We start from the raw sequence: 24,376 nt of genomic DNA, 5'->3' as shown, positions 1-24,376 counted from the left end.
AATATAACATGAAAAGGGAAAAAGGTTTTTCGTTGTGGTTTTTTTTTTTTTAGTCCATTTTCACATGCCTTTGTTCCTGCTCAGGGAGGATGCCTGTAAAGCACATCCGCTGTATTCCCAAGCAGACTTTTGAAAAGTAACCAGTTGGTCAAAGGTATAAATAAACTGCATCAGATTAAATAAGTGAAATAAGATCCCATAATTTATATTCCCCATTATTAGAAATCATTTTTCCATATTACCCTGGAGAGGCAGATGGCTGGGTTCAGGGTATGTCCTTGCAAGAGGGCTGGAGTGCAGGACCCTGGGAGCTCCTGCAAAGCACCAGTGGCTTGTGGTAATACAAGCTGGAAGGTTAAAAATAGACCTAAAAATGAAGCATTTGCTTGAGAAATAGGTGTAAAGATCTGTTGAAGGTTTAGGGATGATCACATAGCTTTCTGTGTGTTTTAACTGTAAAAGAAGTGAGCAGATGCTCATAATGTAATGAAGAGAAGAACTCATAAAATAGCCACAAGGAAATTAGTCAAATCCTCTATCGATTTTATTTCTTTGAGGTTAGTTCCTGTAAATAAGCTTTGTAGAGAATTGCATACCTCTTCCAAAAACCAAACTGGAAAAAAGCTGTTTGACCGCGGAGCCACCAAACTGTCCCGACACTGATGTTTGACAGAGGGCTGGGGCCGTGAGCTGAGGCTTATGTGTTGTGAAGTGCTGCTGCCTGTTTCAGAGAGGCGAGGATGCTTCTCCAGCGGTCCGGAGCTCCGACACGCCGCACACACTGCGAGGGGCGGAGGTGGGGTGCGGGCAGCAGCCACGCTTTGCGATCTTGCCTTCGCGTCCCCCACCGCCTCCCAAACTGTCGCTGTGGCGGGGCTGCCACCGGCGTGCCTTTTCCAGGCACCAGGTCTGCATTGCCCACTCCTCGCTTGTAAAGGTTTTTCTCGCCTCGCGCTTCCTTCTTTCCTTGACGCCTTTTTGTGTCCGTGAGTTTGGGGTGGATACGGGGTTGCGATGGGGCTGCCGTCCCCCTCCCGCTGCCGTTTGGCCATGGTGCTGGCAGGCACTAGTCGACAGAAGCTGATGATTGATGTCAAGGCTGGGAGCAAACAGCTGCTGATTTGATTATGACTGTTTCATCTCCTAACCCTTTGGAGCATTGTGGGAATATTTATTCACCTAGTCACGCTTAATGGCATTTGGTGCAGTACTTCCCCAGGAACAATGAAGGAGTGGTGTTGTACAGAGGTAGTTTAGAAATTCCTGTTCTTGTTCTTTGTGTTTATTTACAGATAAGGGGAGAGAAGCGAAGATCTTGCTGTATGGGGGAGTGGAAAATTTGGCTGTTTGACTGGAAGCAGTTACAGACATAGATGTGCAATATGTTAATAAAGTAATTGTGCTATGTTGCTATAAAGAGGATGGCTTCATTATAAAATTCTTGTTTTAATACTGTCATTATAGCAGATGTATAGCATATGAACTAATTTGCATACAGATAAGGAGGCTCTGACAGCTTGGTAGCATAATTACTGCATAGCATACAGCTCGCTGGTGCTGGGAGCTGAAGCTGTTACTGGAGGGGTGCTCATGGGACTAATTATGTTGGCTTTGTTAAATTTAAAATAGTGTATAGCCAGGAAAGAGACCCCTCTCCTGTGCTGCATGGTGTTGTGTACAATAAGTTACAGAAGCCTTGAACTGCTGCAGCCATTTTAAGCCATGCAAATGCCTGGATCTCAGCACCTCCCAGCATAGTGGAGTAACAGACTTCTATTTAACCGGGAGCCTATACGAGCTTCCAAACCAAAGGTTTCAAAACTGTGATATTTCCATATATTAAAACTCCAATGAAGTCTTTTTGATAAGTGAACAAAACTGTAGCTGCAGTAACTTTGTTTTGTTTAGTATTGATGAAAGTGGATGCTGAATGTGTGAACTTAGACTGGTGAACGGATTCTCTCTCCTCTCCCTGGTGTGCCTATTGCTTTGCTGCATCATATCTGTGTCTTCGTGATTTGTCTCCACTTAATTTCAAGCATATTTCTGCTTCTTTTTTTCCTTTGCTTTGACTGTGTCTGCAGTTTTTAAAGATCTTATTACTGAAGTTCTTTTATGGATTTCAAAATGTTTAATTCATTACCAGGCCATTATGAACTGAAGGCATTTTATTTTCCAGGGGAAATCAAGACAGTGCCACAGGAGATTATTTTTCCCCCATTACATTCCCCCTCCACTACTGTCAGATTAGCTTGCAGAGGAGGGAGGAATTTGTGAATGCACAGTTGACTTTGATTACGTAAGCTGGAAATTGGCAAACAATATGGATTTATTTCAATTCCGCTAACTTTAAAAAGAAATACGTATTAAATTGGAAGTGTCTTAGGGCATCAGACAGATGGGAAGCCAACCAGAAAGTGTGTATTCCCTCCCTAGCCTCTCCTGCGGTGCAGTAGGTGATGCCGGGTATCTGGGCGGATGGAGCTGCTGGGGTTGCAGGTTATGCTGGGGGGAGCAGGATGGTTTTGGTGAGGTGGGTGGGAAGGAGACAGGGACCAGTTTTTACCCAGGGGCTGGGGCTGCCACGGGGTCTCTGTCATCAGGGAGGGAAGAGGCGGCTCTGCTGGGGCACACAGAAGCTGCTGGGGCCCGAAGCTGTGATTTCGGGCTTCTGGCTGGGAACGGCCAAGGGGAGCACCCTCTTCCCTGTCCTGTTGGTGACACGGCGGCAAGGGACCAGGTTGTCTGCGGAGCGAGGGTGATGCTCCAACAGGTACTGTGACAGTCTGCTTCACCCAGCTCCCTGGAGGTTTCGTCCCTAACTTGGCAGAGGCCGGCTGTCGTGCCAGCAGGGCCCTCGCTCCGCGTATCCCCACCTGCTGCTCCTCGAACCGCAGTGAGCCAGGATGGGGCTCGGTGCAGAGCCGCTCTCCTAGAAAGCGGGCTGGTGGCATCCAGGGACTGCTGAGCCACTTGGCTCCTCTGTCCCATGTTGTAGGTAAGGATGTTGGGCTCCACTGTCTCAATACAGTCACTCCTTCAGGGTAAATGTTGCAAAGCCCCTGTACCTGTTTCCATAATACCCAGTGCAAGACAAATATTAACTTACACCCTTTTTCTTTTATGCTAAATATTTACCCAGGTATTTTGTTTTGCAAAATTCAAGCCCATCCTTGGATGATCTGCTTGTGTTTTGTTAATCTGGGAATACTAACAGCCTGCTGGCATTACTGGTAATTTGGAGTTTCTGCTGTAGAGTGAACATAGTAACGAATTTTTGGAATGGTTTGTTAATCTTATCAACATTCATTATGCATTTATTAATTATAATTAGAGCCGATCACAGTGTCGCCTTTTCAACTTTTTGTATCAATCAAACATGCGTTTTTTGAGAAAATTATCATTTAATGGGAAATTTAGTATGTAAATATTTAAAAAATTAGATCTGGTAAGAGAAGGGGTATAGGAAAACAATGAACAGTTTTCACCAAAAGTCTTGTCTTGTCCTTCCCTTCCCCCCACCTCCCAAAGCAACGTAAGAGGAAGGAGAAAGGAAAAAGCCTATCCCTCTTTAAACAAAAATTACTCGTTGAAACAGCTTTATTAGGCTTTTTTCACCGTATAATATCAGAGTTTTCAAGGCAATTTTTGCAGGTTATTTAGGGAGTTTTAATGTAGTATCACATTGTCACGGTTTAAAGCTGGGCTGGCTATTAACCAGGTGGCAGATGCTCTCTGTTAACCCTCTCCCCCCCCCAAGGGAAAGGGAAAAGGGAGAGAGACTTATGGGTTGGAAAGTTAAAACAGTTTTAATAAACTATAATAATGAAAAAGAGTATAATAATAATAATAATAGAAATAATCAAATATATACAAATATATACAAAACCAAGATTGAGAGCTTGGAAAACCTCCTCAGGCAGAGTTGCTCCCCCAGCATGGGCAGAGGGGAAAATGCAGTACCTCCCCCCAGCACGGGCAGAGGGGAAAATGCAGTAGCTCCTCTGCTATCACACCTGCAGGCTTTTAACTGGAGAATTGGCAAAGCTGGTACCAATCAGTGGGAGACAGGAGGGCCCCTCCCTCCTGGGCCCCACCTCCAGGAGGCAGTGGGTTAGTGATAAATAGGAAAGTGAGAATGACGTGTATGGGATGGAATACCTCGTTGGTCAATCTTGGGTCACCTGCCCTGTCTGCTCCTCCCTGCAGGTGCGACCCCCCTTCGGCTCTTCACTCATAAGCAGTGAGGAATTTAGCAGTGACCTTGGTTTCTCCAAGACTAATTGGCCTGGTTTGGGCCAAACCAGGACACACATACATGTGATTTTTTTCTACATGCCTTCATTATTAGTGCTGAACTTGAGATACTTTAAAGGTTTTTGATTTTTTAGAGGTCAGAAAGGAACACAGTTCTTTGGAAAATCTGTGCTCTCTCGACTGGGTGCCCACTGTCTCAGTCACGTAATCAAACCTTTCCCTGTCATCTGTGCTGCACATTCCTCCAGGTAACTTCGTGATGTCCTTTTAGTCCAAGTCCTGAATGAGTCCTTTAGATCTCTTGCAATCACAGGAACAATAAAAGGAGTAAGAGCACCTTTAAGATTCATGATTGGACTTTGTTGTTGTTTCCTTACCAACTCTGCTCCTCCGTTTATGCTCTTTAGGCCTGCTGTTGCCACTCAGGAACCAGATTATCCAACACTTCTCTATTTTCCAGCCCAATCAGAGATTCCATCTGAATCAGCAGTGCTTATCATCTCCAACTGTACATAATTATGGTAGAGAGGTTGCACCACCATAGCTGGATAATGTCAGCATTTCTATTACAGCCCCATACTTCCAGTATCCTGAAATGGGGATATAAAAACTCACTTTAGCTTTATAGTCTTTCCAGTGGTGAGAGATAAAGTGTGTGCAATCAGCCTTTAAGCAGTTAGAGAAACACAGAACAAAAAATTCCTCTTTGGGATGTCAGTTGTATAAATGCATTGTTTAACTTGAGCTTTGCTCACTGTCAGGCTGGATAGTGTGCGACAGTCTGCAGATTTTAAGCATAAAGCAATAAACATTTCTCTCCTGTTTAGAAAGCTTGTTACTAACTGAGATTGATTGCTTTTTGCAAAAGTATTAAGCATCTGAAGTTAGTGAATGCCTGTGAAAAGATCAATAATGCACAAACACAGAAGGATTTGCAGGTTGGTGCAATAAAGGAAAAAAAATAGATGTGGGTTTTAAAAATGTAGCAAGTGTGGCAAAATGTCGTGAATATTTACTAAGGATGAGGAATGACTCCTGCAGAGCTATTCTACTCCAGGAAACATTTGAGTATACATATTTAACAATCTAATAATACTGTTACTGTTGTATAAAAACTTTTATATATATTTAATCAGTTATTCAAACGGTACTTGACATGAGTCTGTTTTACAACGGTCAGCTTTTCACAGTTGTTTTTCCTTTAAGTTTTTAGTGGCATTTTTAACCCTTTTTCTTGCTGCACAGTCTGCACTTTTCCTTCTGTTACCCCCAGCCCCATTTGCAACAACATGAATTAAGGGCAGGAGGCTGGCGTTAACCTAGGTCCCTGGGGTCTCTGCAACATGAACCAGCCTGATGTTCTTTAAAACATTCAGTATGGTATTTTTCAAACAGGAGAAGAGAGTGAGACTTAGTCTCTGTTTAAGAACTCAGATTAAGAGTTCTGCCTCATGCTCTGCGGGTTATCGTATTCATGCCAGCGGAGTGGCCAGCGATGTTTGCAATGCTCTGCCTGAGTTTTGACACACATCTAATTATAGCAAACAGTGCTGTAAACTCCGGAGGTGATAATGAAGCCTGGACCCATGTGTCAGCAGAGCTTCAAAGGGGTAATGCATTCCTGTTCTGCACCACTGATCCTTATTTGTATGTTTGTGGGGACCTAGACTCGTGCAATCATGTCTTGCTTATTTTCACTGAGCCGGAAGGTAAAACGTGCAGAGCAGTGGAGGTTTGTAATTTTATCAAGGTAATTGAGTATTATCCATTTGTGTTCCCTTTGGGAGATGCATGAGGAGAGAGGCAAGGGCAGGAGGCTGTTCATACAAGACCTTCATAAAAACTTGTTGCCTAGAAAGTGATGAGAGCTCTTTAGTGTTCTGATATCCCATGACAAACTCTATCTGCTTCTCAGCGTGGGCTGTAGGAAATAACTGACCCCTGTAAAACAGCTTTATTTATATGGCACAAATTCAGCATTCACAAAGTCAGGGTGTGGAGCATGTGGAGGTGCACAAAGTAAGGGAAGGACCGCATTGAAGATGAGCTAGAAGCTTGCCCTAGGAAACTCTTGGCGAGTGGTGAAGGCTCTCTTTTTCCAGAAGTGATGAGCATAACCCTGGCATTCTCCTATGCTTTCCTAACTGAGGTGTGAACTCATCATGCAGACCTTAACACATTCTGCTCTTTAATCTTAGCACGTGAACCAAGCTAGCTATCAGAGAGGGAGGTAACGTCAACTTTGCCTTTCCTTCGGATTCTCTAAGGAGAGAAAAAAAATAACCTTCCAGGATTTAATCACTAAGAATACCTTCATGTCTGGATGACGTGACAAGTTTAAGTGGACTTACTTCTTAATGTAGATAAGTCAGTACAGTCCATTGACAGATTTAGTCCTCCATGTGCTTTAGTGGTGACAAGAGGTGTGTCTTGAAGAAGAGCATGAGGGTACAGGAACTGACATCTTCTATAGCCACAACTATTTAGTGGAAAGAGTAGGTAGAAGTGGCATTATGGTCCAGTGCTCCTGCAACCAGTGTGGGAGGGGTGTCCCCACCTGGAGTTCTCATCTCTCATTGGTGAGAAGGTTGGGACATTATCCCAAGGTCCAAGTTGTGCGTCTGAAAGATAGAATAGCTTGACTCTTATGGATGTGTTAGATGTGGGCGAAGGGTATTTTTCTACCAGAAATTCCTATAGCAAGATGAAATTTCAGTCTCTAGGAGGAACTCACAGAGTTTGTCTGCTGCCCTTTGCACTGGGGTAGAAGGGGCCGAGGAAGGGAGAAATCTAATTTAGCAGAGGTTTAAAAACTAACATGCTCCAAAAATTTCAGTATGTGTTGGGAGCACAACCGGCATAACTGGAGTCATGAAAAAAACAGAAAATTTTTCCTTCTGATCTTGCCTGTTCCTGTCCAAGAGAGGGACAGAAACCCTGTGTTTGTGAGGGAGGGGGGAATTCCTTGAACTGGTATGGGGGAAAAAAAACCACAACCCTTCTAGTATAGTCTCCTGATGTGCTAAGCCAGAGAACTGCAGTCCTGCACAAGCTGAGAGCTGAAGAGTACAGGCGGTTTTGTTCATCCATCTCTCTCTGTCTCACTAAACATTCAGTCATCTGTTACCAGCTTTTGTCTGCCTGGACTACGATCATCATACACAGCTGTTTCCAAAGTTGTACAGAATATAATTTAAAATTAGCTGGTATTGTTTAAATCCAAATGCAACTACTGAGGGCGGCCAGGTTGTGCTGCCCGAAGGGGTGTTGTGAGGATGAGCCAGCAGTGGGAGGTGGTGATGCGCAGGCGGACAGGGAGGGCAAGGGGCACTTGGAGGTGAGGAGGAGGTGGGAGCTGGCTCAGCCTGTGGCATCACGCTTATCGTTGTAGCAACTCAACATCTCGCAAACTTTTAAACCTTTAATCTGCAACATGAATTTATGTAAGCCTGCATGTGGAGGTGTGTGGCTCTGTCTGTGCTGTTAAGTGTTGACCACAGGTGTGTAAAGGTCCTTGGCTGGATTTGAAGTTGAGTGTTGCTCATAATCCAGTTGCACAATCTCTTGCCCTTGGCAAGCTGCAGCACCTGCCCTAACAAATCCATAAATACTTGGCTGCTGAGCTCTGTCCTCCAGTGACTGCAGTGTAGATGTGTACTTGGTAAAAACTCATTTAAAAAAGGCATACTCTAAACAGATGAATGAGGTGGCTTGCATACCTTGAAAAAAAAATCCTATTCTACCAGCACACTTTACTACAACTCTGATATAATTCAGAACAACTCTGCCCTCCTCCTGAAATTTCTACTACATGATTACAGCGTTGCCAGCTCTTGTAATTTGCAGACTTAAGAGGAGACCTTGAAGGAGGTCATTTAGTCCATTCCTGTACGTCAAGGCAAGAATGACTATGCCTAGGCATCGTCCCTGAAAGGTGTGATAGGGAGAGTTTGTTTTTCTGTCCTTCATGGTTTCAAAGAGACTGACCATTAGGACCAATTTTAGCTGCCAGCAGGGATTCTCCACTGATGGTACCTGAACACTGGTGGTAGGTGCCTTTGGTGGACCACCCATTTAGTTCAAAACTTGCCTTTTTCATGGTGGAGAGTGGGGAAGGTGTTGCCCTGAAAGTTGTAAAATCAGAATAACTGTATATCTTGACCACCACAGAATTATTTTCAAGATGATCTCTTTTTTGAGTCTGTTTTGATTTTTAGGAAGGGAAGGAACGAGCTGGTTTGGAAAGCTGTGATGGATGCTTGGACTGCTGATGCTACCAATGTGCCTGTGACAGCCTTTAAAAGAGGCCACTTTCTCTCCTGCAGTAATCTCACCTTCTGTTCTCCTCCAACACCAGAGACAAACTAGTTTTACAGTGTTCTGGCATCAACAAAGCAAAAAGCTAGGTTAGGGCTGTCCCAAATGTCTGCTACTTGCAGGGCCAGTCCTCATCCAAACTTGCATTTTTTGATGTTGAACTCTCTTAAAAATCTACCTGTAAGTGTTCCATAATAGGGTAGAGCTTTGGAAAATCTAGTTTTTACCTAGATATTTAAATATCACCCAAGGAATCTGAAGTCCTTTGCATGGGAAGGGTGTATGGGAAAATCAGATGTCATCAAGTAGACATGTCCCATCAGCCAGTCCATGAAGTTACTGACCTGTATCTGTAACACAGAGCATACAAAATAACCTTCTTCCTAGCAACTCATTTTTCTTTGCACTACTGTTAGGCCTGGGAAGAGGGACAGCAAGTGCTGGATGGCTGAGAATGAGCTGCTTTATAAATCCAGTTATATAAATATTGTAACCATTGCTACCTGACTAGCATGTATACCAGTCTGGATTACTTCATTATTATTTGTAAATTCACACATTGTGGTAGCTCTGTAGCCATGGTTTCCAAAAAGATTAGGAGTGTGAGCTAAAGATTATGAAATAGTACCTGAAATAGCCTGTAGATATCTGCAGCACTTGAGCTTTCATTGCTGTCTTCTCATGGCCACATGTATAACTCCCACTGGTGCGAATGGGAATTGCTTGCACACACCAAGTGGGCAGTAGACCAGGCAATCACTTACTTGTCCTTGAGGGATGCTGTGTCTAGATCTGTGACAAGAAAGAGTCACAACTGGCACTGTTTACTGTGAACCATTTCTGCTGCATGATGCTGATGTGTGCGCCATGGAAAATGTCCGCTTAGCTTTGTGGTAGCAAGAGACTTTCATTAATCAAAGAAGCTTTCTCAAAGTTAGACTTTTTAAAAGTGTGTAAGTTCATCCTTGTGCTTTTATCTTGCAGAAAAATTCTGAATCCAAGCTCTTGCTGATCGATGGTTGCATTAATTATGCACAAAAGGTTCAATTCTGCCAGCCTTGTTCACTTCAAATGCTGCTTTACCCTGGGAGGAATTGACTTGCCTTATGCAGGTTGGACAAATTCACCTGCAGTCTAAACTTCTGTAAAAGTCTCCAGGGAAGGTCAAATTTCTGTTATTTTCAATAATAAATGAGATTCCCATTGATAAAATGATGCAGGAACTAAGTTTCAGCTCCCTGAATAATGGTTGCATGGCCTCTAATGGAGGGCTGGGAAGAACTGATAGAGTTGAAGGAGAGATGAATTTCTCTGAGCTGCAGGTCTTGGAATTCTAGACTTGTAGAGTCGGCTCCAAGGAATCACAAGTGCTAATGACTTTTTAAGTATTTTGAAGAATGTCTTAGAGCTGTGATTTTAAAATATACTTGCTTACAGTCTTGACCTATCTCAGGTAAAGTTCTTGTGGTTGAAAGAGACCTACAACAATAAGAGGAGAGGATGGTGTTTGTGTAATAGACAAAACACATTCTCACAACTCATGGCAATGTTTTCCCCTCAACATGTTTTTTTTTTTTGCGAAACGGATGTTTGGAAGTGTTAATAATTGCGTTTTCCTCTTCAGCTCTGGAAGTAGCCTAATTTGGCTTAACAGTCAGAGGGAAAAAATAAATGATAATGAATGTGATTCATTCATCTGGAAAGTGTAAAGCATAACTTAAATGGCAATAGTGGTAGGAAAAATGCTATAGTGAATGTTTCAAACTTTAAATTTTTTGTTGAGGTATGAAGTGACCTGAAAGGACTGAGTGGCAGTTCATCAAAAGGATATATATTTCCTTGTAATACTGTTTTATTGGCTCTTTCCAGTTAATAATCTCAGAATTGCTAAAAATATATGGGATAATGGATGATTGCTATGCAGAGCTCTAATTTACTTTACTGCGCAGTCACTATGGGAAAGTGCTGTAGCTACTTTGGCTCCTTTGTATTGCCTCAAGAGAGAATTTTACCCATGTGTTTTGCTCCAGAAGTCATCTGTTGTTTTTCAGTGTATGTACATAAACAGCTCTTGCCGCTACGCCTAAATATTGAGTCAGCAGTTCCCTCTGATGAAGCCATCACCAAGAACTGTCACGCTTATCTCAACAGATCAGCATCACAGAGCACGTAATGCTATTAGCCCCAAAATGTCGTCTGCTAACCACAGAATTGTGAGCACAAATGACCTTCTGCTCTTTCCCTTCCTAATCGCCTCTGAGCTTGGGCTGCCAGCTTGGCTGCTCTGTGCCTCCATAACCCATCTGAGAAATGGGCGCAGTTTCATATCCCCCCTTGCTGAAGGCATTTTGAAGGCGAATACACTGACAAATGGGAGCTGCTCAGATTGTTTGATGGATGTTGGAGGATTGGGTGTTCATTTTATTTTTACTTTAAATATTTAAAATGCCTGTGATTAAATTATGTCACATCCACTGGGCTTTGATCACCCTCATCCTGCAGTTGCAGAGGCAGCAGGGATTCCTCTCTGTTTCTCTTTTGCCTTTCTGCAACGCTTCCCCGGCGGGGGGATAAATGTTTCTTTAAAAAAAATGGCTCCAGTGTAACAAAATATTACATCACCAGTCATGCTCGTGAATGTTTGAGCTCTATTGCTATATTTCATTTATGACATCATCTAAGTACACATCTGTATGTCATTGTCCTGGGAATTAAGGCTCCTAACAGATTAATGAATGGCTACTCTGGTAATCAAGACTCTGATTCACTGCATCTCATGGATTTACCTGAAATCAGGTAAGATGTCCCTAGCCTTTCTGACCGCCATGTTGCTCTGCCACTGGTTGTCACCTTCATGAGAGCAGACGTGAAGAAAATGTATGTTGCCCTTCACAGCCCAGTGTGTCAGCATGGGCCTCCAGTGGAGTCTGGCAGCCCCATGCTGGGACATGTGGTGCTGGGAGGTGGGACCACTGGTGCCTGCCAGCCTTGTTGCCTTCACCAATGTTCTGGGCAGTGGGAACCACACAGCACCTTAAACCAGCAATGCCCTGAGTCAGAACCCTAGCTAAGAACAACAAAAAAGTTTGTTTCTCTTTTTGATCCACAAAACATTTATGGCCTCTAGGCTGCTATCCTGCAAAAATTTGAGCCCATGGTTAACGTGAAGCATGGAAATTGGTCTTGAAGCGATTGGGATACTTGTGTGCTTTCAACTAAGCAGGTGATTTGCAGCAAGTGCCATTACCAGTTCTGTACCAGCATCTGTTTGGAAAATGGTTTCACCTATGTCACTCACCGGAAGGACTCAACACAGTTGTCAAAGGATAAATGCTTCACACTTCAAAAGTAAGTGCTGGAGTTTAGGTTTAAACTTTATTTTTTTAGTAAGGTCTTATCTGCTATATGACATCCTTGTCCTGAAGAAAAACACTGTGTCTCTGATAATCACTTGACTGTCCTCTAAGTCAAATAACATATAGATACTTTTGAGAGAATCTCATCTCGGTGTTTTTCTAAAACCTAGATCTGATTGTGTGTTTTCAAGCATTCGTTTTCCAGGCATGTACTGATCTAGCAGCATGAGAAAGCAGATTTCTGGGTAAACTGTCTTCTCAACACTCCAGATCACAACATCCTCCATCAACCATGTCTAAGCCGAGGAGGTAATTGTGGTTTTGGGGATTACTTCGTTATCCTCAGTGTGATGCCAACTCAGGTACAAGCTAAAACCTGGTGGTGTTTTTGTTTGTCAGGAATTGGAAGCAAGACAAGGAACAGCTCATTTTGTTTGGGCTGCCAGACAGTTGCAGGAGGATAATTTTTGTGTGCTGTTTATTTATGTTGGATTCAAACCAGTGACGGTGGGGACCTGGAGATACTCTGGAATTACTCACCGCAGTGGAAGTGGGAGCTGCTGGCGTTATGGCTGAGTGTAGCATCTCATGTTGTCTGTTGGCCAGTCAATACCAGAAGGGCATTGGTAAACCAACAAAGGAGTTTAAAATGGCATTTAAAATTGGGACACTTACAGAAAATGATTTGCAAGAAGCTAATAAAATGACGGAGTGTGTAATGTGATGGAATGATTGTTTTGTGTGAACGCAGAGCTATAAACGCCTATACAGGGACATTAAACAGAGAGAAGGTATAACTAGAATTAATCAGATGAAACGAAGCAAAGACCATTTAAGCCAAACACTATGTCATTGTCCCCAGTTTAAGCACTGGAGTATTTTATAGGGGTGGTGCTTGGCTTCAGGAAGGCAGAGTAAAGCACCCTGTGGGTGTATATCCTATGAAATTCATAGGTGATGACAGGATCGGGAGGCGAGGTTTTTATTATTTGTGTACAACTGTAAAAGCAATCAAATAAATGGAGAAGTCTGTATACATTATGAATAGCATGACAGTTAGCTGTGGACTGCAGAGGTACAAAGTTATGTGCTACCTAACCAGCAGGCTTACTGTACCAGGGAATGTTTTAATTAAAAGTGAGGAAAATATATTCTAACTTGTGTTTTCTTTAGTATTTTATTGTACTTACAAAACTATAAGGATTAATAATATCTTTCTGTGTTAGAGCTGGGGGTGTGGATTTACAGCAAGGGAACTATAAATAATAAAATATTCTAATAGTTTTTATTTCAGTGAGGTAAGAAAAGAATTAAAATTAATGTATTTGTTTTCTTCTATATTTTAACACTTCCAGTTATCAATAAGGATGAATCCCAAACTCAAACACCAATGAGTTTCTCAATGTTTGTAATTTTTTCAGCATCCTGAGCAGTTACTTAATCATAACATTACAGAAAGTGAACCAGGAGAATGTTTTCAACCAGCTAAAGCGTTAGCAATCATGAGGAACTAAAGCATGCTGTGCATACAGAGCTCCTGAAAAAAATACGGAAATTGGTAGCAGTTAAGAACCGGTAAAATTAGGGGACAGGATCTGTAGGGAATAGTGCCTAAATGCACATATTGCTGGGTAGATTTGCTGTCTGTTCTAGTCCTTCCCTTGAGTTTTCTAGTAAGTGCATCCATATGGCTATATAACTGCGTGTTTCTATGACCTGCATACTTCTTGTGATATCTGATATGTTTGCATTTATTGGTCAGTTTTGAAGATGAAGCTGGAAAACTACTAAGCAAAGGTCAAGGAGGATTTGTCAGGGAACAAGACCCATCTGAACCAAGGGTTGGTGAGTGGGCAGAGCCAAAAACTGAAGAGCCATAGGAGACTCGTGGCTTTTTAAGAGTGTGATGAGGTTATCGCAGTTGAAACTCTATTAGGTTTATAGCATTTCACGGCCCTGGGCTAGGGAGGAGAAAGTATACCATGGAGACTGTATCTCCAGTGTTCGTTGTTCAGAGGAAAAGACTCGTTTAAATAACGATATTGATGTCCTGTGGAAGTGTGATGGAATGGTATTCTGTTTCTTAAAAAAAAAGGAAAAAACTTCTCTCTGAGTCTCTCTTTTTGGTAGACTGGATGTGGTCACTGAAACTTCAGGCAATGCCTCAGAGATAAATATGTAGGTTTTATATGACTCTTTCTTTGTATGGTGGAATTTTACAGAGATTAGACTAATGAACTGATCTAGTTTTAGGCACATGCGGTTAGGTGAGGTGTTTTAGGAAGACTTTTAACTGCAAATTAAAGATCTGCTAGAAGGGCAATTAAAGTCAACAGAAAGAGTTTTATATCACACTCAGCCAAGGATGACCCACATTGTGTTGTACTTATCTTGACAGTACAAACAGCAAGGGAGGTGAGTAATCTTTGTTGAAGCAGCTGAGCTATTGGACATCAAATAATCTCCTATTTATTACTATAGCTTTAAAGTGCAGAATGTCTTTTCATGGATATATGCACACATACGTATGCAGATGTCAAAAGCAAACATTGTTTTTAATAAAAACTGAATTGAAATACTGCAGGTGTTTGGTCTGCGTTGGGTAATCAATTTATTACAAGCTTAATTACAGTATGTGTTCACTGGACACATCTGAAGCCTTGAAGTAGAATAGAAAATAGGATACCTTGTTTTGGGGAGACTAAAGTTTGTTTGTATCCAAGTTTTAAAGAAAAGAGAGAAGTTTTTTCTTCCAATAATTGTGGCAGCTTGTGTAGTAGTGTCATTGTGGGGAACAAACAAGCAATCTTGTTCCTGGGCAGATCTACTGCTAATCTCACTGTGAGACAGATTTACACATACATGGCTAAGAGTAATTTCTGATGTGTCTTTTTTTGTTCTTCCTCTGGTTACAATAGTCACATATATTGCCCAAACAAGTTTTCATTATTTTTTTTTTACTTTAAAAATCCAAGATAAAGCTGACTATTGTGTTCTTGTTCACTGTATTTCTGCTTCAAGGCTCCACTGCATGTCTTTCACCAAACTGGGAAATTCCTCTAGTCCTCATGGTGGGTGAAAAGGATTGTGCAATGTTTAGAAGACTGTTCTGCTTTCCTGGGAAGCCAGTGAACTCAGCTTATCTGACTTGCATGGTTTTGTGTGTCTCTGCTCTGTGACTTGGCAACTCATTTTGCAAGAGTTTGTAGCACCCTCAGTCCCAAGTGCTGTCTTGGCCCCTCGTCTTTTCCAAAGCTCTCTCCTCCCAGTCTTCTGTCTCTAACATTAAGCAAAAGGTTTGAGTGTGTTTTATTTTTTACCTATTCTATTATTCTACTCAAATATGACCTACTCAAAACGTGTACCAAGCCACATGAAGATTCAATAGTTAATGAAAAACAACTTTTAACACTCCACTGTCTTAAGCTCAGCCACTCAGCCAAACATGACAGGGAGCTGATGGGTGTTTTGTTTCTGAGCAGCTGAGCGCCTCTCCTGACCAGTGCATAGCTTGGTTTGAATGCTAGCCCCTGACTTATGAAACTCTCAGTCTGGGCTGCACCTTCTCTTTTGCAATTTGTAGAAATCAGATAGCTTTGCAAATAGCCATGAAAAAAACAGATATAAAGGAAGATAGGTTGTACCTCCAGGTAAACTACTTCCTATAATGTGAAAGTATAAATAAGGGAATGAGGTATTTGTTTAAAAGTGCTGTTTGTGTGGAAACAACCCTACATCCCAGGTGTCCTGTGACTTATTTCAAAGTAGATTTTAAGCACTCATCCCCCCACACCACCTTTGGCCTGTTGTATTTAATAAGGATGTGCACATTTGTATGGAATGGTCTTAATCCACGTTGTGCTTTTCCATAGCTGCCCTGGACAGCAGCGTAGAGCATTGCTGTGCCTCTGCATGGTAAGGCTTGAGATGGATGACGTGGGGCAGCCTTGAGCAAGTACTGCAGGGATCAGTTTAGGCTTGGGTTGAGATAGTCTGGAGTGAACTATCTACAGGATTACAAATAACCAGCTAATAAGGGTGCTCTGTAATTATCCAGTGCATGTATTTAATTTACCATCTTCAGCTGTAGCCTTTTCCAAGATAGACAAAATTTCTACTGAAAGTAACTATGACAATTTTTACATAGAAAAAAGGTAGTCCTTTTGAAATAAAGGTGTGTGTCATGGTTGTAGCATTATCTAGACTTCTAAAAATGTGTATATGAGAGAAACTGAATATAAATGAAAGTATATAATCACCTGGTTAATTTACTTTCTGCTAATTTCACTTCCCATAAGTCACATACACACTTAGACAAATGGCAATTTTCATTCATTTCTGTGCCAATATTTAAAAGCAGAACATTACAGTGCAATCTCATTACTACAGCTTTATTGATTTATAAAATTACACTTTATTACACTAATCCATATATTAGAAAGAATAAAATTGTGCATAGTTACAGCTAAGGTCTTCTCAGCGAGGAGGTACATAGTTTGCTTTTCATCAGTAGTTCACAATTTAAATTAGTGGATGTCATGCTGTTGGACTCCATGAACACAGGATTAATGGCAAATTCATTAGTTCATGAAGTTTAATCTTCTTGGTGGGTGTCCCACCTCGTGGGAAACGAGAGGGTTTCGGCTGCAGGTGTTTGGTGAGGTAACAGCAATCACTCAAAGAGAGAGATCCAGAAGGCGAGCTGCTGCTATTGTGAACCCAAGAACATTTATTATTTATGTTTTATTTGATGCCAGAATACTCTTTTTTCCTTAGGAGAGAGCCCATGAATGCTCTGAAGGACTCATGAAGAGGTTATAACTGCATTAGCAACTACCACACTGCAGTAGTACCATCGGTGGTACTTTCCCAGGTCAGGGAGATGCTGCTGTATTTGAATATTTGGCATAGATCCTTAAACAGGTCTTTTGGAAGTGGTTTTCTTGGGGAGCGTGTCAGGTTTTGTACCCTTACTTCTTCTAGTCATCAGGTAATTATCAGTTTCTTTTAAATTGATATTACAGTCGAGAGCGAACCCCCTCATGCTGAATTGGCTGTGCGTAGCCACGGCATGGTGTTTCATGACACATACAAATGAGCTTGCAAAGCCCCAATGCAGCAGCAAGTTATTTTTGCCCCTTTTAATCTGTTAGGCCCTGATCCTGATCTGTAGGGTTTCCTAAATCCCATTGATTCCTCTAGAGTTAGGCTCTTGAAGTCCTTCAGAGCCTGGATCTGGCTGATCTTGTGCTATAAAATGGAAACAAACTGACTTTCTCCGCTTCAAAATGCTATAAGGAGAAATGTGTTGAAGATTATCAATGTTCTTATTCAGTGGCAGTGAAGGCCATAGAAGTACCAAAAATAGATTTAAAAGGGACAAAAATAACTTGCTGCCTGAAGGGTATACAAACTCTGAGCTGTTGCTGTATGGCTTGGCTGAATCGTTTCTCCAGGGAGGCTCCAGGCAGTCAGTACTTCTTTGAGAGAAAGGGCCGGAGAGATGCAGCTGGACACGGCCCCTCAGAAAGAGGAAGAGCAGCTTTATGTGCACTGAGGATCAACCTGCCATTGCTCGTGTGTGTGGCCGGCACAGCCCTTTGAGGAAGAGGGGATCCTTACATGCTGCTGCTGTGGGATCCAGATTTGGCCACTTAGCGTTGCTGGAAAGGCTGGTGGGAGAAGGAGACACCGAGTTGTTTGTTCAAATCCCTTCCATCTCCCCCTATAGAAGAAAAAATATTTTAGACCACAAAATGCATTTCTCTCTGAAATGTGTCTGTAGAAAGACAAGTTTGTCTTGGTCAGCTGTTTTCTGGGTTTAATCAGTCATTCCCACTGACCACAGTGACAGAAATTTTGTTTTTAGTACTGCAGTTGTCTGTGTGGCCAGGAAGAGCCAGTCAGCATCTGTTCCTGTGCATGCATCATTAACAGAGCTGTGAATTATTTTCTAGCAACAGACCACATTCTCCTTTGGACTGAACTTCTACTCCACCACCGAGACACTCCTAATGCTTGTCACGTTCTTGTGGTTTTATAGGTATCAAGTCACTGGCTAGAGAAGGGACAGACAACACTTAAAATCCCAGAATGAGCTTCCTGAGTTTCGAATTTCAGGAGAAAATTGTATTTATAAGTTGAGCATGTTTGGTTTGTAACAGACCAGGCCTCTCTGAAACTTCTACATTTTCACGTAGTTACGACTATAAATTACCCCTTACCATAAGTAAGTGGGGACGCACACGTGTATAATGGGTAGCATAACAGTGTCCAAACACAATTCCTCCTACTGCTGTTGAAAAAAAACAGTCACTAGTCTTAGTTTGGATAACCCAGAAGTCAGTAAGCTGAAGTAGTTCTGTGTATGATGCTTTCTTACAGACGGGTTACACTGTTTTTTGTTAATGTAGCTAAGGTGATACTGATACTGTTCTGCAGAGAACAGTATCTGGTAGAATCTGTTCTATCAGATTCCCCGATGCTGTGCTGCAGAGAAGTTCTGCCTTAAGCTTGGCTTCTAATCAGGTTGCCTCTTCTGGAGACGGACCAGGCTGTCTCTGTCTTTTCCCTTCTCCGCTTGCCATTAGCAGATCTGTGGAGTTTGTCCTGCCTTCCAGTTATCTGGCACCTATGGTGACAGAGGCAGGAGAGCCAAAGCAAGCTCCAAATTATCCTGTGACATGAGGGAAGAAGGTGACCTCTAAACACTGTGCAGAGGGAAGAGGTGCTGTTTTCCTAATGTTTCTTCCTTGGCGGCTGAAGATTTTTTCAGCGTAGGTGATGAGAGAAGTCTCTTCTTGCTGAATGAACAAAAACATCAGTCTTTGAGGGCAATGGCAAGAACACCATCCTTCCTGCTGACCCACCTGCAAAAAGCCTCTCAGCAACCCCCCGCAACAGCGCTTAGCGTTGCAGCTTCATGGGTCAGTAGCATCCCTGTACACTTCACTTTAAAACCTTATTTACTACAGTTCCATTCACCTATGGTAACCACCAGTGACTTGAGTTTGTATAAAATATGGTTGTAGCAACTATATCATTACTCTGAGTGTACGACTCCCACCTTATCTGTCATTTTAAGAGAAGCTGGTCAGTGGAGATGAGAAGCAAATGACTTGTGGTTTGATCAGCTATATTTTGGTGGCTCACCAGATTACCACTGCCAGCCAGTGGAATTGGATAAGGAGTTTACAGAAATCATTGCTTTGCAAATGGGAGATGTAGGTGTTCTGCGCTTGAGAAGTCAACTTCTAAATGACTTGCTAGGGGCTGTTTTGGTGCATGGTAACAGAATTACTGCTCGAGAACTGTTTTTATTTAAACAAGAAAGTAATTGAAGTGACTGTGGCACCTTTGAAGTCTTATTTTTTAGATTACAATAAGCAAGATTCTGATTAATTTAGCAGCAGGGCATCAGTGGTTATTAACAGCTTAACATGAGGCCCTGGTAGATTGATAAGGAGCTAAACAGCCCCTGAATCACATATTAACAATCTGGCCATACTATAATTGAGACTTATGTTGGGTAATTGTCAGCGTGGTTGATTGGCAACACAACAGCACCAGCTATTTGTCTTTAAAATGGGAACTTAAATTGTTCAGAATAATAGTTGATAGTCAACAGTACATCTGAGCCACAGTCCAGTTATTCTAGGCATGGATGACAAGCTTTAATTTAGTTAGCTTAAGTACAGCACTGGGCTCTGCTTGGGCAAACTCACCTGGGTCTGTAAGCAATTTCTCAGGTTGGGTCTCCAGCCCATGATGAGGTCCGTCTTCTGTGGCCCAAGCATTAGTGGTGCATGAATAAACTAGGATGCAGCTAGCCTGGGTGTGATAACCAAACCAACAGCCGGGCAAACATTTCACCTAGCATCTGAGCCACTCATGTTATATTTGGTTTTACCTCCCCAGACCAAGAGAGAAGGTAAAACCTGCAATGCTAACCAGTAGCCTTATTTTTATTTATTTATTTTCTTAAGTGTGCTGTGGTTGCAGAGGATTTAAGCAATTCTCCTGTGAATTTAATGTCTCTAACTAGTTTTGGATGTTGTGGGACTTTCTAACTAAATAAGAGTGAAGTTTATGAACCATTAAATGTGCAGAAGGAGTCAGTAACCACTCAGTTTCTCCTCTTGTAGCATTAGCAATTCTGAGCTAGTCACACAGTGGGACATACCTCAAATTAATTAGCTAAATTGCTACCTAATGGCAATAAGATTTGATGCCACTTAATATTTCAGTGCAAACATGGCAGGCAGGTTAACATATTTAAATATGATTGGCTTGCCTTCTCTAGTGGAGTATCTTAACTCCTGTTTGGGCTGCCTGCAGCACTCATTGTGCTCAATTAATTCTGCCATTAGCAGTGGTCTGATCTGCTATTAACTCTGATAAAATGTACAGTCATCTCCATAGCCCTCTCCTGCAGTGATGACCATCCGGTGGTAAGGATGCTGAAATGCAATTTAAAGGGGGAAGGAGGACACACATATTATGCTTTGCACGTAATTAAGTCACGTTAATGCTGAGAGACTTAATTACAATTTGAAGTTTATCAGGAGAAAGCTCCAACAGTAGCTTGCAGCCTGCGCTGGTGTGGGGCTGTGCACACACATGCTGCACAGAAGTCGAGCAGTCATTTCAGGCTGTGGAAGGGCTCAGGGTGGAAGGTGCCGATTATTCTTAGCATCCTGTTCCTGAGAAAAGTCATCAAGTTTGCTTACGCGCCTCTTGGTTTTCTTTTCTTTCCTTTCCCTCTTTCTTTCCACCCTCCCTTTCCCCCCACCCTCCTTGTGAAGCAACCCTTCTGGCTTTGTTGTAAATGTGGTTTGTAATCATTGTACACACCCCAGATGGTTCATGAAAACTCTTTGAAACGCCATCTGCCAGGCGTGTGTCCAGCCGGCAGCCTGTCATTCTGCTACAAGAAAAACGGAGGCGGGTTTTCCCTTCCCCCTGCCTCTCTGAATTGCATTCAGTAACACTTGCTCAGATGTGAAGCAGGATAACAGCCCAAGCATCTGCAAGCAATCTTTGCTCTAGACAGCAACATGGAAAGTTGTTGGGTTTTTCGCCTTCGCCCAGATAAGATATCCTAACCAGTGTAGTTTTTATTTTTCCCTCTGTTTGTTGCTGAGGACCGACGCGAGGTGACAAATGTTATCTCTGTGATGTAATGTTTCTCTTTTACACGGCGACTTGGTGTTTCGAATGCATGCAGTGGGTGTTGCAGACAGTCACGCTGATAGCAAGCACATCTGCGATTTTTCGACTTGAACATATTCAGGAAATTAAGAACACTGAGATGAAACAAATAGATCCATTAAAATGGCTCAGAGGAATTATGGCAGAGTTATAATTGTCATGTCAAATAGGCAGCCGGCACTAGTAAACTCCTGACTGCAATTTCACTGCTATAAAAATTCATAAGGAAAAAAATGATTAATAAATATTCTCTGTGGGAAGATATAGATAAAGAAGAGGGCTTTAAAAGATAAAGTAAAATGAATCCTGAACTTCCCTGATCTTTGTGTCTCATGAATGTCTGTTGTCACTTACTGAGAAAAAGTATGTCCCAATGTTTGTCATTCGGCTCGCATGCCGCATGGCTCGGGGTGACATTTGACTGATGCATTGGGTGAGGAGCACTACAGAGTCTAATTCTCACTTCCAGGCATGGGACAGCTCCAGCCCATCCTTGGACATACTTATTGCTGAAGCTTTTCATTCTTCCTCTTACCTCTGTGGGCCTGGTTTAGGGGAACCTGGAAGGGGTCAAGAGCCACGATGCCCTGATGAGGGTCCTCACAGCCTGAACATCCACAGCGATGTTGGTGCTCAGGGAGGAGGTGCTGCATCCAGGCTGTGCCCTGGATGAGAGCCTTCATGCTCTGTGCATGCCAGAGAGGGACTTGTGTGGGCATAGCCCGCTCAGCCTCGCTGCCTGACTTTAGATGGAAACACAGACACTCGAGCAGAGAGAGGCATGTGCTGCAGTTCCACTATTACTTTGGTCTAGATCTATGGAAGACATCTGTCCTCTGTTACAAACTACTTGGTAGAAATCATTGTAGTCTCACTGCAAGGATTCAAGAATACAAAGAATGCAAAATTGATTCCTTTCAAATAGGAAAGAGTAATTCTGCTAGTAGGGTGAAGATATCCATCATCATTTCCATCCCCTTTTTTGCTTTTCCTCCTCTTGCCTTCACCCATTCACACAGCTCCAAGAGGAGGAATGATAGAAGCAGCGCAGGAATTCATAGACTATCTGAAGGCTGATGGTAAATAATGAAAAAAAAGGGTTTCTATTTTGAAACAAGAAATTATGTTAGAGAAAGTGGATGTCTATCAAGGAAATTAATCTAGTGCTAGTCTTTCAAGGGTGTCACTCTGTCAAGACTGACCTCTTGAACAGTCTCTCAGATGAATAGGGCATAAGGAGACTTTCCGCTTCCCTGGCACTTGAGGAAAACATTTGCCAGATGCAGGCATGGTAAATTTATGCTCTTTCAACTTCTGAGAGCTGGAATCTTCCCAATTAGTTTCCAGAAGCTCAGCTTCTTTATGCTTTCTTCAGTCCTTTTGTAGAGGGTTTAAGAAATTGTATGCACTGAGAAGGCACTGCCCAGGGGCCGGAAGAGTGCCACAGAAGTGAGAAATCATGCTTCATTAAATGTTAGGTATGGTTTCCACATCTCTAAAGTTATTCCCAAGGCAGCAGATTGGCTGCGGCCCCAGCACTCGGACACCTCCAACTTCTAACACCACTCTTTCTTCTAAAGTTCAGTTTTCTGTACTGTCTGTAAATCTGTCATTTATATTTAATCTCAGATTTACAGAATCCAGCCATCTCCTAGCCTCCAGAATCATGGAAAATAAAGGCTATTGAACAAAAATTGATCCTAATGAGTTAAGCTGTGCTCAGTGACCTAAAATGCAGTGGCCCAAGCCATCTTAGCAAAAAGTCATGAAATGACTCACCTTACACCATGCTTCAAAGGGCTGTAAATTGGTCAAAAGGGAGAAGAGCATCTGAGCTGGCAGAATAGCAGTGATGGGAGCCCTGTCCTCCATGCGTGCTGTTTAAATTGTCGAGTGGTAGAAAGAGATTCAGTGTGAATTATTGCTCAAAAGAAAAAGTATTTATTAAGCTGGAATGAGCTTATAGGTGAACTTCTGTAAGAAGAGTTTGCAGGTTGTCTCTTTAGTGAGCATGTGTGAATGGTGCATCAAAGCTGTCTCACGGTACTTTTTAATGCTGAAAAAAATAATAGCATAAATAGATACAAAATATTAAGAAGAAATAGGAGAGAAAATATCTTTATGATGTGAAAGAATATTTGGTGAGATAAAGTGATACAGAAATAATGGAAGCTACAAAGGAGTTGCCTTATCTGAGAATACAGATTGCAATTTTAGTCAAGTATGAGAGACTGTGCTAATGGCAGGAAGGTAATTGCTGGCATATTCCCAAATACCAAACTCTTCCAGCTGTGTTCTTGCATGTGATATGAGAGATTTCTTTGCCAGGGAGTCTTTCTGGGAATAGCAAAAACACTGTTGTTGGGTGGAACAACTGGTACCGCCAGCTCAACCTGTGATCTATGTCTTGGCCTTTTTTTACATGGGCTTCTAATTTCTAACTGAACTCTTGACACTGCTCTCTGAGTAGCTCACCAAATTGTGTTTTACAGATACTGTTGTATCTTTATGATAATTTTTAATTGTCCCTTTTAACTCTTGATAAGAAAACAACTATATTAATATGCTAATTTTTCTTTTCAGGCACAACCCGCCCTCCAAGAGAAGGAGAAGTGCCTGGTGTGGACTATAACTTTCTGACTGTGGAGGAGTTTCTGGAGTTGGAGCGAAGTGGGACCCTTCTGGAAGTAGGAACTTATGAAGGTATGGAGCTACAGGCAGTGAAAAGCACTTCAAATAACTGTGGTAGGACACCAGACTTGCAAAACACTCACTCGAATTAACCAGATCGAGTTAGGACCTCACTTTCCATCCTAGTGCTCTGCTTCCCTTTTTCCTGTGTATGCTGAGAAGAGGGAATTCTGGTATTGCTGTGGTTTTGTCTTTTCCCTTCAAGTTAACCACCTCAAAAGATTAACATCAGTGGGCCAGGAAAATACAATATGAAATCTGGTAATGAAATAGTGAGGGAAGACAGCATGGCAGTGAATGAAAATGCATCTTTTCTGTGTGTCCACTATAGTCCATGTCCTTGTCCACTTTTTCTTCCCTCCTGCTGTCTCTCTTTCCCTTCGTCTTCCCTAAGTACCCATCCTTCATCATCCAATTGTGTCTCACTGTGCAGCTACGTGGTGCACTGCTTTTGGACTTTTTTTTCCCCCTTTATTCTTGGATAATTACTTCTAACTTGGGTCATCGTGTTGATCCTTTTTACAGCACAGCTTTACGAACAGCAG

At 42.2% G+C, this 24,376-nt stretch overlaps 1 protein-coding gene across 11 annotated transcripts in view; it reads left to right on the top strand.

The window, feature by feature from the left end:
* The window catches only part of MAGI1 (membrane associated guanylate kinase, WW and PDZ domain containing 1), a 300,198-nt gene that overhangs the window by 187,179 nt on the left and 88,643 nt on the right, over window positions 1-24,376 (top strand). For all 11 annotated transcript variants that reach the window (XM_068408639.1, XM_068408644.1, XM_068408643.1 and 8 more), the window contains exon 3: window positions 23,724-23,843. In XM_068408639.1, coding sequence (XP_068264740.1) covers window positions 23,724-23,843 — 120 coding nt within the window. The remainder of the gene's footprint in view (window positions 1-23,723; window positions 23,844-24,376) is intronic.

This window comes from Nyctibius grandis, chromosome 10, assembly GCF_013368605.1.
Source record: "Nyctibius grandis isolate bNycGra1 chromosome 10, bNycGra1.pri, whole genome shotgun sequence".
Lineage (NCBI taxonomy): Eukaryota > Metazoa > Chordata > Aves > Nyctibiiformes > Nyctibiidae > Nyctibius > Nyctibius grandis.
Note: the sequence above shows the minus strand (reverse complement) of the source record. Positions and strands in the feature narration are given on the sequence as shown.